The sequence below is a fragment of the Seriola aureovittata genome, chromosome 21 (genome assembly GCF_021018895.1).
Source record: "Seriola aureovittata isolate HTS-2021-v1 ecotype China chromosome 21, ASM2101889v1, whole genome shotgun sequence".
NCBI classification, from domain to species: Eukaryota; Metazoa; Chordata; class Actinopteri; order Carangiformes; family Carangidae; genus Seriola; species Seriola aureovittata.
In genome coordinates, this window is record NC_079384.1 from 8,675,183 (window position 1) to 8,698,593 (window position 23,411).

At 31.6% G+C, this 23,411-nt stretch overlaps 1 protein-coding gene across 1 annotated transcript in view; it reads right to left on the reverse strand.

Annotated features, from left to right (window-relative positions):
* Positions 1 to 1,137: 1,137 nt before the first annotated feature.
* The window catches only part of LOC130162304 (double C2-like domain-containing protein alpha), a 37,949-nt gene continuing 15,675 nt past the window's right edge, over positions 1,138 to 23,411 (reverse strand). Inside the window, exons 8-11 of the mRNA XM_056365993.1 lie at positions 23,166 to 23,365; positions 4,659 to 4,740; positions 4,287 to 4,383; positions 1,138 to 2,632 (exon numbers count right to left, since the gene is read on the reverse strand). Of these exons, the coding sequence (XP_056221968.1) occupies positions 2,496 to 2,632; positions 4,287 to 4,383; positions 4,659 to 4,740; positions 23,166 to 23,365 (516 nt within the window). The 3' untranslated portion in view covers positions 1,138 to 2,495. The remainder of the gene's footprint in view (positions 2,633 to 4,286; positions 4,384 to 4,658; positions 4,741 to 23,165; positions 23,366 to 23,411) is intronic.

The following is a 23,411-nucleotide window of genomic DNA, read 5'->3' on the forward strand; positions in this document are numbered from 1 at the left end:
TAGACGGAGCCTCTGTCCTGACGTCCATGACTCTGCTTCTGAGTCAGACACTCGGTCGGCTCATGGTGAGCCTCACAGCTTGTCGATCTATCCATGCATATACCCTGGAAGCATGTTTACCAAAAACATCCTGATGTCCTGGTCCTGACCTCACTGTCAAATGGAACAAGCGAGAAGTTCAATAGATCTTGCAGGAATCAATAACACAGGTGATAAGAAAAGAAGAAACTCACATCTAGGTAACAATAGCACAAAATTAAATTAGGTTGCACAAACTGGATTGGTGAAATTCGATTTATAAGTATCTGAGCCACTGATTATATCAGCTGAGTCTGATTGGAATCAATAAGACCCTTGTCCAATCAAATTATGTTCTGTTAATCATGATGTGATCAAAGTGTCCAATCGGCCTGAATTACAAAGCATCCTCTGTCACAAAGTAGTTTTCATTTGTCATCCTCAGATTTGGTGTCTGGATTAAATAATCCAATTTGGCTGTGGGCTAATTTGATCTGTGACTTGATTTGAATTCTTAGATCAGAATTTAACTTATTAAATTTCAGCAAATTGAATATAGGTTTTTGTATTTTGGATATTTTTGTATTTTTGAATCTGACTTCAACATTAATACAATTTTTGAAATTGCCTGCTTAAAGTTTTCACATTAGTTCAGAAAGATAGTTTTAAAAGTGAAATATTTAAAAAGAGTACATTCAGTGGTATTTAAATTTCATTAATGAGTATTCAGTAGTTATTAAATGTCACTGTTAGCTGTAAGATTGTAATTATTATTATTGAAAGGTTTCTATATAGTTGTTTGAAGGTTACAGGTTAAGTTCTGACTGATCATAGGCAATGATAGAATCACAGATTTTGTGTTTTTCCTTTTCTTAAACAAATGTGAGAGTGTGAAGAGTTAAACTAATAATGTTGCTTTTATTGATTTTCCTACACCTGTGCCTCTGTGCTCCTCGGCCACGACCTCATGATCACTTCTGCTTACATTACTGTCAGAGAAGAGGCTGCAGTTGCAGACTCTGAAGACCAGGTGGCAGCGTTGGCTTTATTGGACTGCCTGAGCTGCTGACACTTTGGAACCAGCAAATATAATAGAAATTCAGGGATACACGCAATAAATCAATATGAATGTTTTATGCAAAAAAAAAAAGAAAAAAAAGAAAAAGAAAGAAACAACCATGCACAGTTTATGTTCCAAAAGACAAACATCCAAAGCAAGTGAAACACAATATATATTTACATATAAACACCACTGGTATTTTCAGCATGCCTCTTTTACCACAAGACCGAGTACAAATAAAACCTGCAATCAATAGTAAAGCAGCAGATGGAGAGCTACCAGACAACACTGTGCTCTTCACACCATTCATATTTGTTATTCAGATATCAAACAAGGGCTGATGATTTTATTTACTGTCTGACAGAGTACGACCATGCACAACTCTCCACTGCTCTGAAACTTTTCTGTTAATTACACCACCATCCTCATCCTCACAAACGAAGGATTGTGAAGCGAAAGTAGGTTAACATCAACGTGTCGTCAACGAGAAACTGACACACTGATATTTGAGCTGACACATCAAACAACTGTGAACAACATAGAAAAAAAAAAAACTGTTACCCTTGGTTTAAATTTAATTAATCAGAGCAACACACCTCAGGAGAATTGGGAACAACACAATGATGAACATTTCATCCTGCAGCAGAGTCTGGCACATATTTGTCATTTAAGTTTGTTGCGTCAACACCAAACATGCAAATAACTGACACAAACCATCAACATGGAAGAACCAATTATCTTATTAGGTTGTGCTGTCTGCAGGCAATCAAATGGCAATCAGATCAATAGATACAAAAACGTCTGGCAGTATTAAGACCACTTGGAAATCTTCGGAAGCATTAGGCAAATCATTATTGCAAGGGAGAGGTATGTGCGCTGTGAAACAGATGGTCATAATAGTGGAGTTTAATGTCAGCAGTTAATGAAAAATAGCAGACCAAATTTAATAAGAGTGAGCAAACCTGACATGAGAGACGACATGAGAGTCGAAGCGCAGAATAATTCCAACTTTCTCCCTCATTTTACTTTCTTGAACGATTTCAATTTTTCTCATTTATTGAGATCTGACCAGTTTGGAGCAGTGCAGAGGAGCATTTAGATTAACATACAATCCATAAAAGGGACATAGATCCCTATGAATATGATTATGGAAATTCTCACAATCATAGCTTTGTGGTAGGGATGGTTTCCCAGATTTGCATCAGGTCTATTTAGATCTGAGATTAGAGTATTGATCTCTGCATGTGACCCCTTTGGGTATGTTGTTATGAATTATTAACTCATTTATGACACAAAGTAAGTAGGATATGAATCCATCATAGACATGCAGAAAATCCTCAGAGCATGCGATGAAACGTCTCCCATCCCGAGTCTTCAGGCAGTCTCTCCAGTGTCAGTGCAGTGGAAGAGGCTCAGTTCATTCCTGCAGTGTGGATCCAGGCAGCTCGTTGGTCAGCGTGTGCCAGCGCTCCACCTTCTTGCCCTTGTTCTTCAGACAGTCTATCCAGTGCTGCAGAGTCTCTCCCTGTGAGTGACACCCTAAGGACACACCCCCTGACAAGTGCAGAACCAATAAATAATATCAGTCAATCTATGCAGAGAGGAAAGTTCAAGTTTAATAGACAAACAGCGAGTAGCAGGTAAAAGAAAATGAACAAAATGTATTACCAGAATGGCATGCTGGCATTAGTGTTTTTGTCTGATATTACTTTTGATCCTAAATAGGTTGTGTATTGCTAGGAGAGTAATTAGCTGTAGCTTCAATCGACACCTTTTGGGTCTATTGAAAATCTTCTAGATGGTGTTATTTTCTACTGCGCTGTTGTATTGGCAGTAATTGCATATTTTGTTGTCTTTTATCCCTAGTTGCTCGTGTGGTTATTTATAGACAGGAAAATATTTCCATTTCCGTTTCAAAAGAAATTAAAGACTGAGACCCAAGGCGTCTAATGATTACAAAAATGGTCAGATATGATGTTCAGATCAGATGTTCGCAGTCGCCTCTTTAAGATGTACCCACAATAAAAGTGACTGAGATACCGTTTTTGAAACCGGATCACTGTTGCATGTGATCTTTAAACAGCTGACAGAGTTCAAACTGGACCGTTTCAGAGAAAAATGTGGAAATTACAAAATAAAATGAACAAAGTTAAGTCAGGTTAGCCTTCCTGTCATCACAGACTGACTACCTATTAAAGTAGACTCATTCCACAATTTCAGTTTCAGATGCTCATGGACATTTACTAATACTTTCATGTTTTTAATTGAGTTCAATAGCAAGGAAGTATTCTCTTTCAATAGAAACTTAACTACATCTGATGATTTTCTGTATTTTTCTACTTCTCAACAACCCCTGAAAAAAACTAAATCAACAATATCATTCCAACAAGTGTTGTCTGTGTAGCCAAAGCTTAATAACTTCTTCCTCTGTGCTGCAGACCTCTAAAAACGATTAAAAACAAATCAGTGAGCCACACCACTGCACTAGAACACAGGTTCCTTCATTACGATCCACATGGGAACTGTTTGACTCAGTTCCAAATAGTCCTGCTGCTGGAGATACTCACCAGAGCACAAAATGTTTATATATCCATAGATGAAAATAGTCCCCAACAATTGTACTACTCCTGTTTGACTGACTGACTGCTCAGGAGTTTCAAGAGACGACTGAGCCTTTTTTTTTTTTTTAAGTAAACTATATATGTACCTGTTTTTAACGATTTACCTCTAGTAGTAGACTTGGGATACGTGCCATGAACAGGGATGGGAAATCTGAAAGTACTGAGAGACAGACTAACACGCTGCCAGTTTTGACTTTATTTTAGGATTTTCTGGAAATAAAAAAAAGTAATGAAAAACCCTAGACCTAACCTGTAATTACTTTAAGAAAGAAAAACTTCCCAGGAAAAGTAGAAGCAGGCAAAAAGTTATTGAAATTGTGAAATGACTTACTCCCACTCACAGAACAAGTATAGTGTGAAGCTCATTTTCATACAAAATGTCACTAACGCCCTTTTGGCGACTAAACCCTGCAAATTACACACAGTGCTGCACTCAGATGATAGCAATAGAAAACATCCTAAAATATCTTTGGCAACATCTGCCATGGGTACAATGTTATTAGACTGCTCATAACGTGGCCGATCAGTGCTCCAAAATTCGCCAGCAGGAATTTACTAATTGCTGAATGCTTGTGGTGTCAACTCACCTATGAAGTCATTGGACTTTCCTAGGTCGTAGTCCCACACCGTGACCTCCAGCGTCTTGGTGGCTAACTCTGAGAAGGAGATTTCATAGAAGAACTCCTTGGTGGAAACAAAGAGGGCAAAGGGATGAGTGGGCAAGAGCAGAGGTCAGAAGATCACACCTACACACCTCTACATACAAACCTCTAAAATACTCACTAATGAAGCAGAAGACATTAATGTGAAAACTGTAATTGGCTGTCTTACAGAAACTTTGTATGCAGTATAGTGTCTCTGAGGACAATATAAGCTTGTCTATTTACATTCAGCCACTGCAAATGTGCTTCTCGCGTCCACATTTATTCACATGCACGTACTCAAACATGGATAGCTACCTCATTAAACTCTGGGTTGAGAGTCTTTTTTATCACCGCTGTTTTGTGCTTGGACTTCTTGTGAACATCTGGCTTGAGATACCTGAGACAGAGGAATGTGATACCATCATATATGAGTCTGGTTATTATCATTCAAAAGAGATAAGCTACTGCTAAAAGGAATAGTAAAGCACTAAGGGCAACTGCACATACCAGCTATGACTAAAGGTCAGAATAAGATCGGGCATATAGATAATTACGTTCACTCAGGAGTTGCAGTCATTGATGGGCAGATTTGGTGTATTTTCCTGTTATGTCACTCTTTTACTACATTCATAGTGACTTCTCCCCTGAAAGGTGATTTGAAAAAGTTATTACTCATAAGAATAGTTGTAAAAATGTCCCAATGTGGTTTAACGGACCATTACTGTGCCTATTTTTTGGCTATTTCAAGTCTCCAGTTTCCATACTCCGGGAACAGAATGGTTTTTTTACAATTAATAAACTTAATAATTAGGAGATGTTTCACTGTTTTCAATCTTTGCGCTAAGCTAGCTTCTTATTAAACAAACAGATAGTTATAGCAATATCCTCGTCTAACTCTCAGAAGGCAAGCAAATAATAATAAAAAATGTCCTAACAGTCATTAAATGTTTTTATTTATTATTTGTGAAAATAGCCCTGTGTGAGTGTGAGGATCAGTAATTCCTTCACCAACACAGCACAGATTGAAAAAGCTCAGCATCCCTTTGCGAGCTGTCATTAAATTCTTGGGATATTTTTAAGCCAGCTGGAAGGAGCGTGGCAAAATCTCTATTCACATTCGCTTTCCACCCACCACCCACAGCTCGGGGAGCGTATGTTCCCACTCGCTCTCAGACACAACAAAGCATCTGAGAAAAAGCTCCTGCCAAAGGGCAAAGATGCAAGCACGCATCCAAAATGAAACAAGGTGCATGATGTATTACTGTGGATGTGTGAGGGATGTATGTATAGGTTCAGTGATGTAAGGAAGGAGGGGGAAAACTTGAGCTTGAGGCATGACGGGAAAGGAGAAGGTAGACAGTGAGCAAGGGTGTAAGTTTGCTTATGGACAATAGGGACATGTCCCTACCAATATTTTGGGAGGATAGAATTTTTCCTATTAGTTATTTGCATTATTGCATTATTAGGTATTTGAGTGAACTTGTTTGCACTATGTTTAGAGTGAAGTCATATTATCATTATTATTATTCTATGATGTTTTTATGTTTTACAATGCAAAGATTTATTCATTGGGTGGCACGGTGTTGCAGTGGTTATAATGTCTCACAGTGAGAAGGTTCTGGGTTCGAACCCTGGTCTAGATGCCCTTCTGTGTGCACGTTCTCCCTGTGCATGCGAGGGTTCTCTCAGAGTACTCCGGCTTCCTCCCGCAGTCCAAAGAAATACACATTAGGTTAATTGACAACACTAACCCACTTTTTTATGCTTTATTATACTATGACTTTTTTATGCCTTACGTATAGTATGAATTCCCAGGCCTGGGGCCTTTTGTGTCTGGAGTTTACTATAATTACTGTACTGTTTTTTAATATTTTGTATTATGACATTTCAATAATTTTTTTTCTTACTATACTTTGATGTTTTATGTCTTTTTATGCCTTACTGTACTATGATGTTTTTATGTTGTTTTAATGCCTTACTATATTATGACTTTTTATGCCTTTTTATGTATTACTATATTATGTTGTTTTTTTATGAGCTTTTATGCTTCACTATACTATGTTGTTTTTTTTGCATTTTGATGCCTTACTATATTATGATGTTTTTATGCCTTAATATACTATGTTGTTTTTATACCTTTTTAAGCCTTACTATACTACGTTGTTTTTAGGACTTTTTATACTTTGTCATACGATGATGTTTTTATGCCTTACCATACAATATTGTTATTATGACTTTTGATGCCTTACTATAATATAACGTTTTTATGACATTTTTATGTCTAATTATATTATGATATTTTTATGTCTAAATATATTATGTTGTTTTTATACCTTTTTATGCCTTACTGTACTGTGACATTTTTATGCCTTTTCAGCCTTACTTTACTATGTAGATTTTATGATGTTTTTATGCCTTAGTATATTATGTCGTTTTTATGACATTTTTATGCCTTACTTTACTGTGTCATTCTTAAGACTATTTATGCCTTACTATACTATGACTTTTTTATGACATTTCTATACCATACTATACTATGATGTTATGCCTTAATATACTATGATGTTTTTATGCCTATCTATGTTGTTTGTTTTGAATATTTCTGCCATATTAAACCATGACTTTTTAATGATATTTTTATGCCATACTATACTATGATGTTTTCATGCCTTACTATACTATGTATGATGTTTTTTAGATTTCTATGCCTAACCATACAATGTTGTTTTTATGCCTTTTTATAGCTAATGTAATATCACATTTTATGAATTTCTTACTATACTATCTCGTTTTTACGACTGTTGATGCCTTACTATACTATGGCGTTTTTATGACTTTTTGTGCTTTACTATAATATGACACCCAGTCAATGCAGACGGCAACCTACCCTGAGACTGGTTCTTTTGGAGATTTCTTTCTGTTATAAGGGAGTTTTTTTCCACCCGTCATCAAGTGCTTGCTCATTGTGGAAACTGTTGGGTTTTTCTATATAAAAAATTAAGGTCTGGACCTTGCCCTGTAAAATGCGAAGAGAAAAATTTGTATTATGTTTTGGTGCTATGCAAATAAAATTTAATTGAAACTGAATTGAATTTTTATGTCATTTATTATGCCTTATTATAATGTGTTGTTTTAATAAGTTTTTATGCCTTACTATAATATGACTTTTAATGCCTTTTGATGCCTTGGTATACAATGAGGTTTTTGTGGCTTTTTATGTCTTACTATACTATAACGTTTTTTGACGTTTTATGCCTTACTATACTATGACGTTTTTACGACATTTCATGCCTTCTTATACTATGACATTTTTGGACTTTTTATGCCTTACTATACTATGACATTTCATACCTTATCATACTATGATGTTTTTTGACGATTTTTATGCCTTACTATACTATGACGTTTTTATGACTTTTTATGCCTTACTATACTATGACATTTTATGCCTTACTATACTATGACGTTTTTACGACATTTCATGCCTTCTTATACTATGACATTATTTGACTTTTTATGCCTTACTATACTATGACATTTTATGCCTTACTATACTATGATGTTTTTTGATGATTTTTATGCCTTACTATACTATGACGTTTTTATGACTTTTTATGCCTTACTATACTGTGACATTTTATGCCTTACTATACTATGACGTTTTTACGACATTTCATGCCTTTTTATACTATGACGTTTTTTGACTTTTATGCCTCACTATACTATGATATTTCATGCCTTACTATACTATGACGTTTTTTGACGATTTTTATGCCTTACTATACTATGACGTTTTTATGACTTTTTATGCCTTACTATACTATGACGTTTTTTGACGTTTTATGCCTTAATATAACATGATGTTTTTATGACGTTTTATGCCTTACTATACTTTGACATTTTTTGGCAATTTATGCCTTACTATAAAATGACATTTTTACAACATTTCATGCCTTATTATACTATGATGTTTTTTGACGATTTTTATGCCTTACTATACTATGACGTTTTTATGACTTTTTATGCCTTACTATACTATGACGTTTTTTGACGTTTTATGCCTTGATATAACATTATGTTTCATGAAGTTTTATGCCTTACTATACTATGACATTTTTTGGCAATTTATGCCTTCTTATACTGTGATGTTTCTATGACTTTTTCAGCCTTACTATACTATGACGTTTTGTGACATTTTATGCCTTACTATACTATGAGGTTTTTACGAGATTTCATGCCTTCTTATACTATGACGTTTTTTTGACTTTTTATGCCTTACTATACTATGATGTTTTTACGACATTTCATGCCTTCTTATACTATGACATTTTTGGACTTTTTATGCCTTACTATACTATGACATTTCATACCTTATCATACTATGATGTTTTTTGACGATTTTTATGCCTTACTATACTATGACGTTTTTATGACTTTTTATGCCTTACTATACTATGACGTTTTTACGACATTTCATGCCTTCTTATACTATGACATTTTTTGACTTTTTATGCCTTACTATACTATGACATTTTATGCCTTACTATACTATGATGTTTTTTGATGATTTTTATGCCTTACTATACTATGACGTTTTTATGACTTTTTATGCCTTACTATACTGTGACATTTTATGCCTTACTATACTATGACGTTTTTACGACATTTCATGCCTTTTTATACTAAGACGTTTTTTGACTTTTATGCCTCACTATACTATGATATTTCATGCCTTACTATACTATGACGTTTTTATGCCTTACTATACTATGACATTTTTACAACATTTCATGCCTTATTATACTATGATGTTTTTTGACGATTTTTATGCCTTACTATACTATGACGTTTTTATGACTTTTTATGCCTTACTATACTATGACGTTTTATGCCTTGATATAACATTATGTGTCATGAAGTTTTATGCCTAACTATACTATGACATTATTTGGCAATTTATGCCTTCTTATACTGTGATGTTTCTATGACTTTTTCAGCCTTGCTATACTATGACGTTTTTTGACGTTTTATGCCTTAATATACCATGATGTTTTTATGACTTTTTATGCCTTACTATACTGTGACATTTTATGCCTTACTATACTATGTTGTTTTTTGATGATTTTTATGCCTTACTATACTATGACGTTTTTATGACTTTTTATGCCTTACTATACTGTGACATTTTATGCCTTACTATACTATGACGTTTTTACGACATTTCATGCCTTTTTATACTATGACGTTTTTTGACTTTTATGCCTCACTATACTATGATATTTCATGCCTTACTATACTATGACGTTTTTTGACGATTTTTATGCCTTACTATACTATGACGTTTTTATGACTTTTTATGCCTTACTATACTATGACGTTTTTTGACGTTTTATGCCTTAATATAACATGATGTTTTTATGACGTTTTATGCCTTACTATACTTTGACATTTTTTGGCAATTTATGCCTTACTATAAAATGACATTTTTACAACATTTCATGCCTTATTATACTATGATGTTTTTTGACGATTTTTATGCCTTACTATACTATGACGTTTTTATGACTTTTTATGCCTTACTATACTATGACGTTTTTTGACGTTTTATGCCTTGATATAACATTATGTTTCATGAAGTTTTATGCCTTACTATACTATGACATTTTTTGGCAATTTATGCCTTCTTATACTGTGATGTTTCTATGACTTTTTCAGCCTTACTATACTATGACGTTTTGTGACATTTTATGCCTTACTATACTATGAGGTTTTTACGAGATTTCATGCCTTCTTATACTATGACGTTTTTTTGACTTTTTATGCCTTACTATACTATGACGTTTTTACGACATTTCATGCCTTCTTATACTATGACATTTTTGGACTTTTTATGCCTTACTATACTATGACATTTCATACCTTATCATACTATGATGTTTTTTGACGATTTTTATGCCTTACTATACTATGACGTTTTTATGACTTTTTATGCCTTACTATACTATGACATTTTATGCCTTACTATACTATGACGTTTTTACGACATTTCATGCCTTCTTATACTATGACATTATTTGACTTTTTATGCCTTACTATACTATGACATTTTATGCCTTACTATACTATGATGTTTTTTGATGATTTTTATGCCTTACTATACTATGACGTTTTTATGACTTTTTATGCCTTACTATACTGTGACATTTTATGCCTTACTATACTATGACGTTTTTACGACATTTCATGCCTTTTTATACTATGACGTTTTTTGACTTTTATGCCTCACTATACTATGATATTTCATGCCTTACTATACTATGACGTTTTTTGACGATTTTTATGCCTTACTATACTATGACGTTTTTATGACTTTTTATGCCTTACTATACTATGACGTTTTTTGACGTTTTATGCCTTAATATAACATGATGTTTTTATGACGTTTTATGCCTTACTATACTTTGACATTTTTTGGCAATTTATGCCTTACTATAAAATGACATTTTTACAACATTTCATGCCTTATTATACTATGAGGTTTTTTGACGATTTTTATGCCTTACTATACTATGACGTTTTTATGACTTTTTATGCCTTACTATACTATGACGTTTTTTGACGTTTTATGCCTTGATATAACATTATGTTTCATGAAGTTTTATGCCTTACTATACTATGACATTTTTTGGCAATTTATGCCTTCTTATACTGTGATGTTTCTATGACTTTTTCAGCCTTACTATACTATGACGTTTTGTGACATTTTATGCCTTACTATACTATGAGGTTTTTATGAGATTTCATGCCTTCTTATACTATGACGTTTTTTTGACTTTTTATGCCTTACTATACTATGACGTTTTTACGACATTTCATGCCTTCTTATACTATGACATTTTTGGACTTTTTATGCCTTACTATACTATGACATTTCATACCTTATCATACTATGATGTTTTTTGACGATTTTTATGCCTTACTATACTATGACGTTTTTATGACTTTTTATGCCTTACTATACTATGACATTTTATGCCTTACTATACTATGACGTTTTTACGACATTTCATGCCTTCTTATACTATGACATTTTTTGACTTTTTATGCCTTACTATACTATGACATTTTATGCCTTACTATACTATGATGTTTTTTGATGATTTTTATGCCTTACTATACTATGACGTTTTTATGACTTTTTATGCCTTACTATACTGTGACATTTTATGCCTTACTATACTATGACGTTTTTACGACATTTCATGCCTTTTTATACTATGACGTTTTTTGACTTTTATGCCTCACTATACTATGATATTTCATGCCTTACTATACTATGACGATTTTTATGCCTTACTATACTATGACATTTTTACAACATTTCATGCCTTATTATACTATGATGTTTTTTGACGATTTTTATGCCTTACTATACTATGACGTTTTTATGACTTTTTATGCCTTACTATACTATGACGTTTTTTGACGTTTTATGCCTTGATATAACATTATGTTTCATGAAGTTTTATGCCTAACTATACTATGACATTTTTTGGCAATTTATGCCTTCTTATACTGTGATGTTTCTATGACTTTTTCAGCCTTGCTATACTATGACGTTTTTTGACGTTTTATGCCTTGATATAACATTATGTTTCATGAAGTTTTATGCCTAACTATACTATGACATTTTTTGGCAATTTATGCCTTCTTATACTGTGATGTTTCTATGACTTTTTCAGCCTTGCTATACTATGACGTTTTTTGACGTTTTATGCCTTAATATACCATGATGTTTTTATGACCTTTTATGCCTTACTATACTATGACATTTTATGCCTTACTATACTGTGACGTTTTTTGACATTTTATGCCTTACTATACTATGACGTTTTTACAAGATTTCATGCCTTCTTATACTACGACGTTTTTTTGACTTTTTATGCCTTACTACACTATGACGTTTTTACGACATTTCATGCCTTCTTATACTATGACATTTTTGGACTTTTTATGCCTTACTATACTATGATATTTCATGCCTTATTAGACTATGATGTTTTTTGACGATTTTTATGCCTTACTATACTATGACATTTTTTGACTTTTTATGCCTTACTATACTATGACATTTTATGCCTTACTATACTATGATGTTTTGTGATGATTTTTATGCCTTAATATACTATGACGTTTTTATGACATTTTATGCCTTACTATAATATGACGTTTTTACGACATTTCATGCCTTCTTATACTATGACGTTTTTTGACTTTTATGCCTCACTATACTATGATATTTCATGCCTTATTATACTATGATGTTTTTTGACGATTTTTATGCCTTACTATACTATGACGTTTTTATGACTTTTTATGCCTTACTATACTATGACGTTTTTTGACGATTTTTATGCCTTACTATACTATGACGTTTTTTGACGATTTTTATGCCTTACTATACTATGACGTTTTTATGACTTTTTATGCCTTACTATACTATGACATTTTATGCCTTACTATACTATGACGTTTTTACGACATTTCATGCCTTCTTATACTATGACATTTTTTGACTTTTTATGCCTTACTATACTATGACATTTTATGCCTTACTATACTATGATGTTTTTTGATGATTTTTATGCCTTACTATACTATGACGTTTTTATGACTTTTTATGCCTTACTATACTGTGACATTTTATGCCTTACTATACTATGACGTTTTTACGACATTTCATGCCTTTTTATACTAAGACGTTTTTTGACTTTTATGCCTCACTATACTATGATATTTCATGCCTTACTATACTATGACGTTTTTATGCCTTACTATACTATGACATTTTTACAACATTTCATGCCTTATTATACTATGATGTTTTTTGACGATTTTTATGCCTTACTATACTATGACGTTTTTATGACTTTTTATGCCTTACTATACTATGACGTTTTTACGACATTTCATGCCTTTTTATACTATGACGTTTTTTGACTTTTATGCCTCACTATACTATGATATTTCATGCCTTACTATACTATGACGTTTTTTGACGATTTTTATGCCTTACTATACTATGACGTTTTTATGACTTTTTATGCCTTACTATACTATGACGTTTTTTGACGTTTTATGCCTTAATATAACATGATGTTTTTATGACGTTTTATGCCTTACTATACTTTGACATTTTTTGGCAATTTATGCCTTACTATAAAATGACATTTTTACAACATTTCATGCCTTATTATACTATGATGTTTTTTGACGATTTTTATGCCTTACTATACTATGACGTTTTTATGACTTTTTATGCCTTACTATACTATGACGTTTTTTGACGTTTTATGCCTTGATATAACATTATGTTTCATGAAGTTTTATGCCTTACTATACTATGACATTTTTTGGCAATTTATGCCTTCTTATACTGTGATGTTTCTATGACTTTTTCAGCCTTACTATACTATGACGTTTTGTGACATTTTATGCCTTACTATACTATGAGGTTTTTACGAGATTTCATGCCTTCTTATACTATGACGTTTTTTTGACTTTTTATGCCTTACTATACTATGACGTTTTTACGACATTTCATGCCTTCTTATACTATGACATTTTTTGACTTTTTATGCCTTACTATACTATGACATTTCATACCTTATCATACTATGATGTTTTTTGACGATTTTTATGCCTTACTATACTATGACGTTTTTATGACTTTTTATGCCTTACTATACTATGACTTTTTATGCCTTAATATACCATGATGTTTTTATGACGTTTTTATGACTTTTTATGCTTTACTATACTATGACATTTTTTGACTTTTTATGCCTTACTATACTATGACATTTTATGCCTTACTATACTATGATGTTTTTTGATGATTTTTATGCCTTACTATACTATGACGTTTTTATGACTTTTTATGCCTTACTATACTGTGACATTTTATGCCTTACTATACTATGACGTTTTTACGACATTTCATGCCTTTTTATACTAAGACGTTTTTTGACTTTTATGCCTCACTATACTATGATATTTCATGCCTTACTATACTATGACGATTTTTATGCCTTACTATACTATGACATTTTTACAACATTTCATGCCTTATTATACTATGATGTTTTTTGACGATTTTTATGCCTTACTATACTATGACATTTTTGGACTTTTTATGCCTTACTATACTATGATATTTCATGCCTTATTATACTATGATGTTTTTTGACGATTTTTATGCCTTACTATACTATGACATTTTATGCCTTACTATACTATGATGTTTTTTGATGATTTTTATGCCTTCTTATACTATGACGTTTTTTGACTTTTTATGCCTTACTATACCATGACATTTTATGCCTTACCATACAATGACGTTTTTACGACATTTCATGCCTTCTTATACTATGACATTTTTATGACTTTTTATGACTTATTATACTATGAGGTTTTAATAATGTTTTATGCCTTACTATACTATGACGTTTTTTGATGTTTTATGCCTTAATATAATAAGATGTTTTTATGACTTTTTATGCCTTACTATACTATGACATTTTATGTCTTACTATACTATGATGTTTTTTGACGATTTTTATGCCTTACTATACTATGACGTTTTTATGACTTTTTATGCCTTACTATACTGTGATGTTTTTTGACAATTTTTATGCCATACTATAGTATGACATTTTTTGACGTTTTATGTCTTACTATACTGTGATGTTTTTTGATGATTTTTATGCCTTACTATACAATGACGTTTTTATGACTTTTTATGCCTTACTATACTATGACATTTTTTGACGATTTTTATGCCTTACTATACTATGACGTTTTTATGACTTTTTATGCCTTACTATACTATGACGTTTTTTGACGTTTTATGCCTTACTATACTATGACGTTTTTATGACTTTTATGCCTTACTATACTATGACGTTTTTTGACGTTTTATGCCTTACTATAAAATGACATTTTTACAACATTTCATGCCTTCTTATACTGTGATGTTTCTATAACTTTTTCAGCCTTGCTATACTATGACGTTTTTTGACGTTTTATGCCTTAATATACCATGATGTTTTTATGACCTTTTATGCCCTACTATACTATGACATTTTATGCTTTACTATACTATGACGTTTTGTGACATTTTATGCCTTACTATACTATGAGGTTTTTACGAGATTTCATGCCTTCTTATACTATGACGTTTTTTTGACTTTTTATGCCTTACTATACTATGACGTTTTTACGACATTTCATGCCTTCTTATACTATGACATTTTTGGACTTTTTATGCCTTACTATACTATGACATTTCATACCTTATCATACTATGATGTTTTTTGACGATTTTTATGCCTTACTATACTATGATGTTTTTTGATGATTTTTATGCCTTACTATACCAGACGTTTTTATGAGTTTTTATGCCTTACTATACTATGACATTTTATGCCTTACTATACTATGACGTTTTTACGACATTTCATGCCTTCTTATACTATGACATTTTTTGACTTTTTATGCTTTACTTATACTATGAAATTTTATGCCTTACTATACTATGATGTTTTTTGATGATTTTTATGCCTTACTATACTATGACGTTTTTATGACTTTTTATGCCTTACTATACTATGACGTTTTTTGACGTTTTATGCCTTAATATAACATGATGTTTTTATGACGTTTTATGCCTTACTATACTATGACATTTTTTGGCAATTTATGCCTTACTATAAAATGACATTTTTACAACATTTCATGCCTTATTATACTATGATGTTTTTTGACGATTTTTATGCCTTACTATACTATGACGTTTTTATGACTTTTTATGCATTACTATACTATGACGTTTTTTGACGTTTTATGCCTTGATATAACATTATGTTTCATGAAGTTTTATGCCTAACTATACTATGACATTTTTTGGCAATTTATGCCTTCTTATACTGTGATGTTTCTATGACTTTTTCAGCCTTGCTATACTATGACGTTTTTTGACGTTTTATGCCTTAATATACCATGATGTTTTTATGACCTTTTATGCCTTACTATACTATGACATTTTATGCCTTACTATACTGTGACGTTTTTTGACTTTTATGCCTCACTATACTATGATATTTCATGCCTTATTATACTATGATGTTTTTTGACGATTTTTATGCCTTACTATACTATGACGTTTTTTGACTTTTTATGCTTTACTATACTATGACGTTTTTTGACGATTTTTATGCCTTACTATACTATGACGTTTTTTGACGATTTTTATGCCTTACTATACTATGACGTTTTTATGACTTTTTATGCTTTACTATACTATGACGTTTTTTGGCAATTTATGCCTTACTATAAAATGCCATTTTTACAACATTTCATGCCTTCTTATACTGTGATGTTTCTATGACTTTTTTAGCCTTGCTATACTATGACGTTTTTTGACGTTTTATGCCTTAATATACTATGATATTTTTATGAGTTTTTATGCCTTACTATACTATGACATTTTATGCCTTACTATACTATGATGTTTTTACGACATTTCATGCCTTCTTATACTATGACATTTTTGGACTTTTTATGCCTTACTATACTATGACATTTCATACCTTATTATACTATGATGTTTTTTGACGATTTTTATGCCTTACTATACTATGGCGTTTTCATGACTTTTTATGCCTTACTATACTATGACATTTTTTGATGTTTTATGCCTTAATATACCATGATGTTTTTATTACATTTTATGCCTTACTATACCATGACATTTTATGCCTTACTATACTATGATGTTTTTTGAGGATTTTTATGCCTTACTATACTATGACGTTTTTATGACTTTTTATGCCTTACTATACTATGACGTTTTTACGACATTTCATGCCTTCTTATACTATGACATTTTTGGACTTTTTATGCCTTACTATACTATGATATTTCATGCCTTATTATACTATGATGTTTTTTGACGATTTTTATGCCTTACTATACTATGACATTTTTTGACTTTTTATGCCTTACTATACTATGACGTTTTTATGACATTTTATGCCTTACTATACTATGACGTTTTTACGACATTTCATGCCTTCTTATACTATGACGTTTTTTGACTTTTATGCCTCACTATACTATGATATTTCATGCCTTATTATACTATGATGTTTTTTGACGATTTTTATGCCTTACTATACTATGACGTTTTTATGACTTTTTATGCTTTACTATACTATGACGTTTTTTGACGATTTTTATGCCTTACTATACTATGACGTTTTTTGACGATTTTTATGCCTTACTATACTATGACATTTTATGCCTTACTATACTATGACGTTTTTACGACATTTCATGCCTTCTTATACTATGACATTTTTGGACTTTTTATGCCTTACTATACTATGACATTTCATACCTTATTATACTATGATGTTTTTTGACGATTTTTATGCCTTACTATACTATGGCGTTTTCATGACTTTTTATGCCTTACTATACTATGACATTTTTTGATGTTTTATGCCTTAATATACCATGATGTTTTTATTACATTTTATGCCTTACTATACCATGACATTTTATGCCTTACTATACTATGATGTTTTTTGAGGATTTTTATGCCTTACTATACTATGACGTTTTTATGACTTTTTATTCCTTACTATACTATCACACTTCATGCCTTACCATACTATGACGTTTTTACGAGATTTCATGCCTTCTTATACTATGACGTTTTTTGACTTTTTATGCCTTACTATACCATGACATTTTATGCCTTACTATACTATGACGTTTTTATGACTTTTTATGACTTATTATACTATGAGGTTTTAATAATGTTTTATGCCTTACTATACTATGACGTTTTTTGATGTTTTATGCCTTAATATAATATGATGTTTTTATGACTTTTTATGCCTTACTATATTATGACATTTTATGTCTTACTTTACTATGATGTTTTTTGATGTTTTTATGCCTTAGTATACTATGACATTTTTTATGACATTTCATGCCTTCTTATACTATAACGTTTTTTGACTTTTTATGCCTTACTATACTATGACATTTCATGCCTTATTATGATATGATGTTTTTTGACAATTTTTACGCCATACTATAGTATGACATTTTTGGACGTTTTATGCCTTAATATATCATGATGTTTTTATGACGTTTTATGCCTTATTATACTATGATGTTTTTATGACTTTTTATGCCTTACTATACTATGACGTTTTTTGACGTTTTATGCCTTAATATAACATGATGTTTTTATGACGTTTTATGCCTTAATATATCATGATGTTTTTATGACGTTTTATGCCTTATTATACTATGACGTTTTTATGACTTTTTATGCCTTACTATACTATGACGTTTTTACGACATTTCATGCCTTCTTATACTATGACATTTTTTGACTTTTTATGCCTTACTATACTATGACATTTCATACCTTATTATACTATGACGTTTTTACAAGATGTCATGCCTTCTTATACTGTGACGTTTTTTGACTTTTTATGCCTTACTATACTATGACATTTTTTGATGTTTTATGCCTTACTATACTATGACATTTTATGCCTTACTATACTATGAGGTTATTTCGACATTTCATGCCTTCTTATACTATGACGTTTTTTGACTTTTTATGCCTTACTATACTATGACATTTTATGCCTTTTTATGCCTTACTATACTATGTAGTTTTTTGACGTTTTATGACATAATATACAATGATGTTTTTATGACATTTTATGCCTTACTATACTATGACGTTTTTTTTCTACTTTTAATGCCTTACTATACTATGATGTTTTTATGACATTTATACCTTATTATACTATGACATTTTTTGATGTTTTATGCCTTAATATAATATGATGTTTTTATGACTTTTTATGCCTTACTATATTATGACATTTTATGTCTTACTTTACTACGATGTTTTTTGATGTTTTTATGCCTTAGTATACTATGACATTTTTTATGACATTTCATGCCTTCTTATACTATGACGTTTTTTGACTTTTTATGCCTTACTATACTATGACATTTCATGCCTTATTATAATATGATGTTTTTTGACAATTTTTATATCATACTATAGTATGACATTTTTTGACGTTTTATGCCTTAATATATCATGATGTTTTTATGACGTTTTATGCCTTATTATACTATGATGTTTTTATGACTTTTTATGCCTTACTATACTATGACGTTTTTTGACGTTTTATGCCTTAATATAACATGATGTTTTTATGACGTTTTATGCCTTAATATATCATGATGTTTTTATGACATTTTATGCCTTATTATACTATGACGTTTTTATGACTTTTTATGCCTTCTTATACTATGACATTTTTGGACTTTTTATGCCTTACTATACTATGACATTTCATACCTTATTATACTATGACGTTTTTACAAGATGTCATGCCTTCTCATACTGTGACGTTTTTTGACTTTTTATGCCTTACTATACTATGACATTTTTTGATGTTTTATGCCTTACTATACTATGACATTTTATGCCTTACTATACTATGAGGTTATTTCGACATTTCATGCCTTCTTATACTATGACGTTTTTTGACTTTTTATGCCTTACTATACTATGACTTTTTATGCCTTACTATACTATGTTGTTTTTTGATGATTTTTATGCCTTACTATACTATGATGTTTTTATGATTTTTTATGCCTTACTATACTATGACATTTTATGCCTTACTATACTATGACGTTTTTACGAGATTTCATGCCTTCTTATACTGTGACGTTTTTTGACTTTTTATGCCTTACTATACTATGACATTTTTATGACTTTTTATGCCTTACTATACTATGACGTTTTTTGACGTTTTATGCCTTAATATAACATGATGTTTTTATGACGTTTTATGCCTTACTATACCATGACATTTCATGCCTTCTTATACTGTGATGTTTTTATGACTTTTTTAGCCTTGCTATACTATGACATTTTTTGATGTTTTATGCCTTAATATACCATGATGTTTTTATGAAATTTTATGCCTTACTATACTATGACATTTTATGCCTTACTATACTATGACGTTTTTACGAGATTTCATGCCTTATTATACTATGATGTTTTTTGACAATTTTTATGCCTTACTATACTATGACGTTTTTATGACTTTTTATGCCTTACTATACTATGACATTTTATGCCTTACTATACTATGAAATTTCATGCCTTATTATACTATGATGTTTTTTGACGATTTTTATTCCTTACTATACTATGATGTTTTTATGACTTTTTATGCCTTACTATACTATGTAGTTTTTTGACGTTTTATGACATAATATACAATGATGTTTTTATGACATTTTATGCCTTACTATACTATGACATTTTATGCCATACTATACTATGACGTTTTTACGACATTTCATGCCTTCTTATACTATGACATTTTTGGACTTTTTATGCCTTACTATACTATGACATTTCATGCCTTATTATACTATGACGTTTTTTGATGTTTTATGCCTTAATATACTATGATGTTTTTATGACTTTTTATGCCTAACTATACTATGACGCTTTTACGACATTTCATGCCTTCTTATACTATGATGTTTTTTGAGTTTTTATGCCTCACTATACTATGACATTTCATGCCTTATTATACTATGACGTTTTTTGACTTTTTATGCCTTACTATATTATGACATTTCATGCCTTATTATTCTATGATGTTTTTTGATGATTTTTATGCCTTACTATACTATGACGTTATTTGACATTTTATGCCTTAATATACCATGACATCTTTATGACATTTCATGCCTTATTATACTATGAGGTTTTTATGACGTTTATGCCTTACTATACTATGACATGTTTTGGCATTTTATGCCTTACTATACTATGACATTTTTACAACATTTCATGCCTTCTTATAGTGTGATGTTTTTATGACTTTTTTAGCCTTGCTACACTATGATGTTTTTTGACTTTTTATGCCTTACTATACTATGACATATTATGCCTTACTATACTATGATGTTTTTTGATGATTTTTATGCCTTACTATACTATGACATTTAATGCCTTACAATACTATGAGGTTTTTATTACTTTTTATGCCTTACTATACTATGAGGTTTTTATGACGTTTTATGCCTTACTATACTATGACATTTTATGCCTTACTATACTACGACGTTTTTACGACATTTCATGCCTTATTATACCATGCAGCTTTTGACGTCCATATATTGCAGTTGCATATGGGCATTGCTGAATGTAAATTCAGTTCATTTATATTAATAAACCTTTTGGTTGACGGCATTTAAAAGCTTATAGCTCTATTTTGGAGGGTTACTATGACGTTTTTATGACTTTTTATGCCTTACTATACTATGAAGTTTTTTTGAAGTTTTATGCATTACTATACTATGACATTTTATGCCTTACCATACTATGATGGTTTTTTGACTTTTTATGACTTACTATACTATGACATTTTTTGCCGTTTTATGCCTTACTATAATATGATGTTTTTTGATGATTTTATGCCTTACTATACTATGACGTTTTTATGACGTTTTATACCTTACTATACTATGACGTTTTTTGACATTTTTATGGCTCATTATATTGTTATGTTTTTTTTTTTATTTTAGGCCTTATGACACTATGACGTTTTAATGATATTTAATGCCTTATTATACTATGCAGCTTTTGACGTCCATATACTGCAGTTACATATGGGCATTGCTGAATGTAAATTCAGTTCTTTTATATTAATAAACCTTTTGGTTGACTGCATTTAAAAGCTTATATCTCTATTTTGGAGGGTTTGCGGTGTTGTCGCATCCCTACCAGTGTTGAGACCAAACCTACGTCCTTTACTTTGAGTGTATACTGAGGTGAGATGAGCATGGTGGCATGCTCGTCTTTATGTGCGTGTTTATGTTCGTGATGGGAGATTATTTATGTTCTTCTTATTCCAGACACAAACTCAAAGTCAGAACCAGCACTCAGGAGTACGCAGAGTGAAGAAGAAGAAGGGGATTTTAAAGCTCATTTGTCCATTTCTGTCAGGGTGCATCATTCAGGCCAGGAACCTTCTGCCCTTTCTAGCACAGACACAAACCCACACACAGTATTGCTTTTCTTTCATCACTGAGTAATGAAACTCCAGAGGACCTCTATAATATTAATAATAGCACCCGACCCGACTTTTCCTAATCTGGCATCTCCTATACACTACAGATACAATACGCCCATAACATTAGATCATGTCATGCCTTTCAGTCCACTTTGAAGGCTGCCAATACATACGCACACACTGTTCTCATTATCTTGATGAATGAGTGATATATTTCACAATTGCTTCCACTTGTGTGAAAGCTGCTCTCATCTATCACCATTACCTTATGTGGGGGTTAACTCAAGTCATATATCATTCATGAGGGACAACAAAAGGTGATTCATGGAGTCAATATGAGCCAACGACAGGTAATATGGTGGAGGGGAGACTGAAACTGGATAGGTCATGTGGAAATTAGTGAAATTAGTATCGTGAATTGACAGTCCATCAGTCTAAGCTGTGTGTATTGTGTATTCATCTTATAAATGTGTCCAATTAAATGCTAAATTTGATGGTTAAATAATCATTTGTTTTTCATTAATGTACAAACATTTTTCCACTTCATTTAATCAAATACAACAATGCATATAAATCCCATGGCTTTCAGTCAGAGGTTTGACGTCATCCTTACGTTTTAACATAGGGGTCTGAGTAGCCGTTGACATCCATGGCTGCCAAGTGGGCACAGCGTTTTACACCCACACACAGCCCACCACGAGTCCTCTCCTTGGCCTCGCCCTTCACATCGCTGTCACTGGCCGGAGGGAGGAACTGCAGGCAGAGCAGCAAACGGCCTCGCTCTTCTAGACTTCTCTGCTGCTCTGTCTCCCACTGAAGGAGAGAGAGAACATAACAGATAGGAAGAAAAAATACAGGG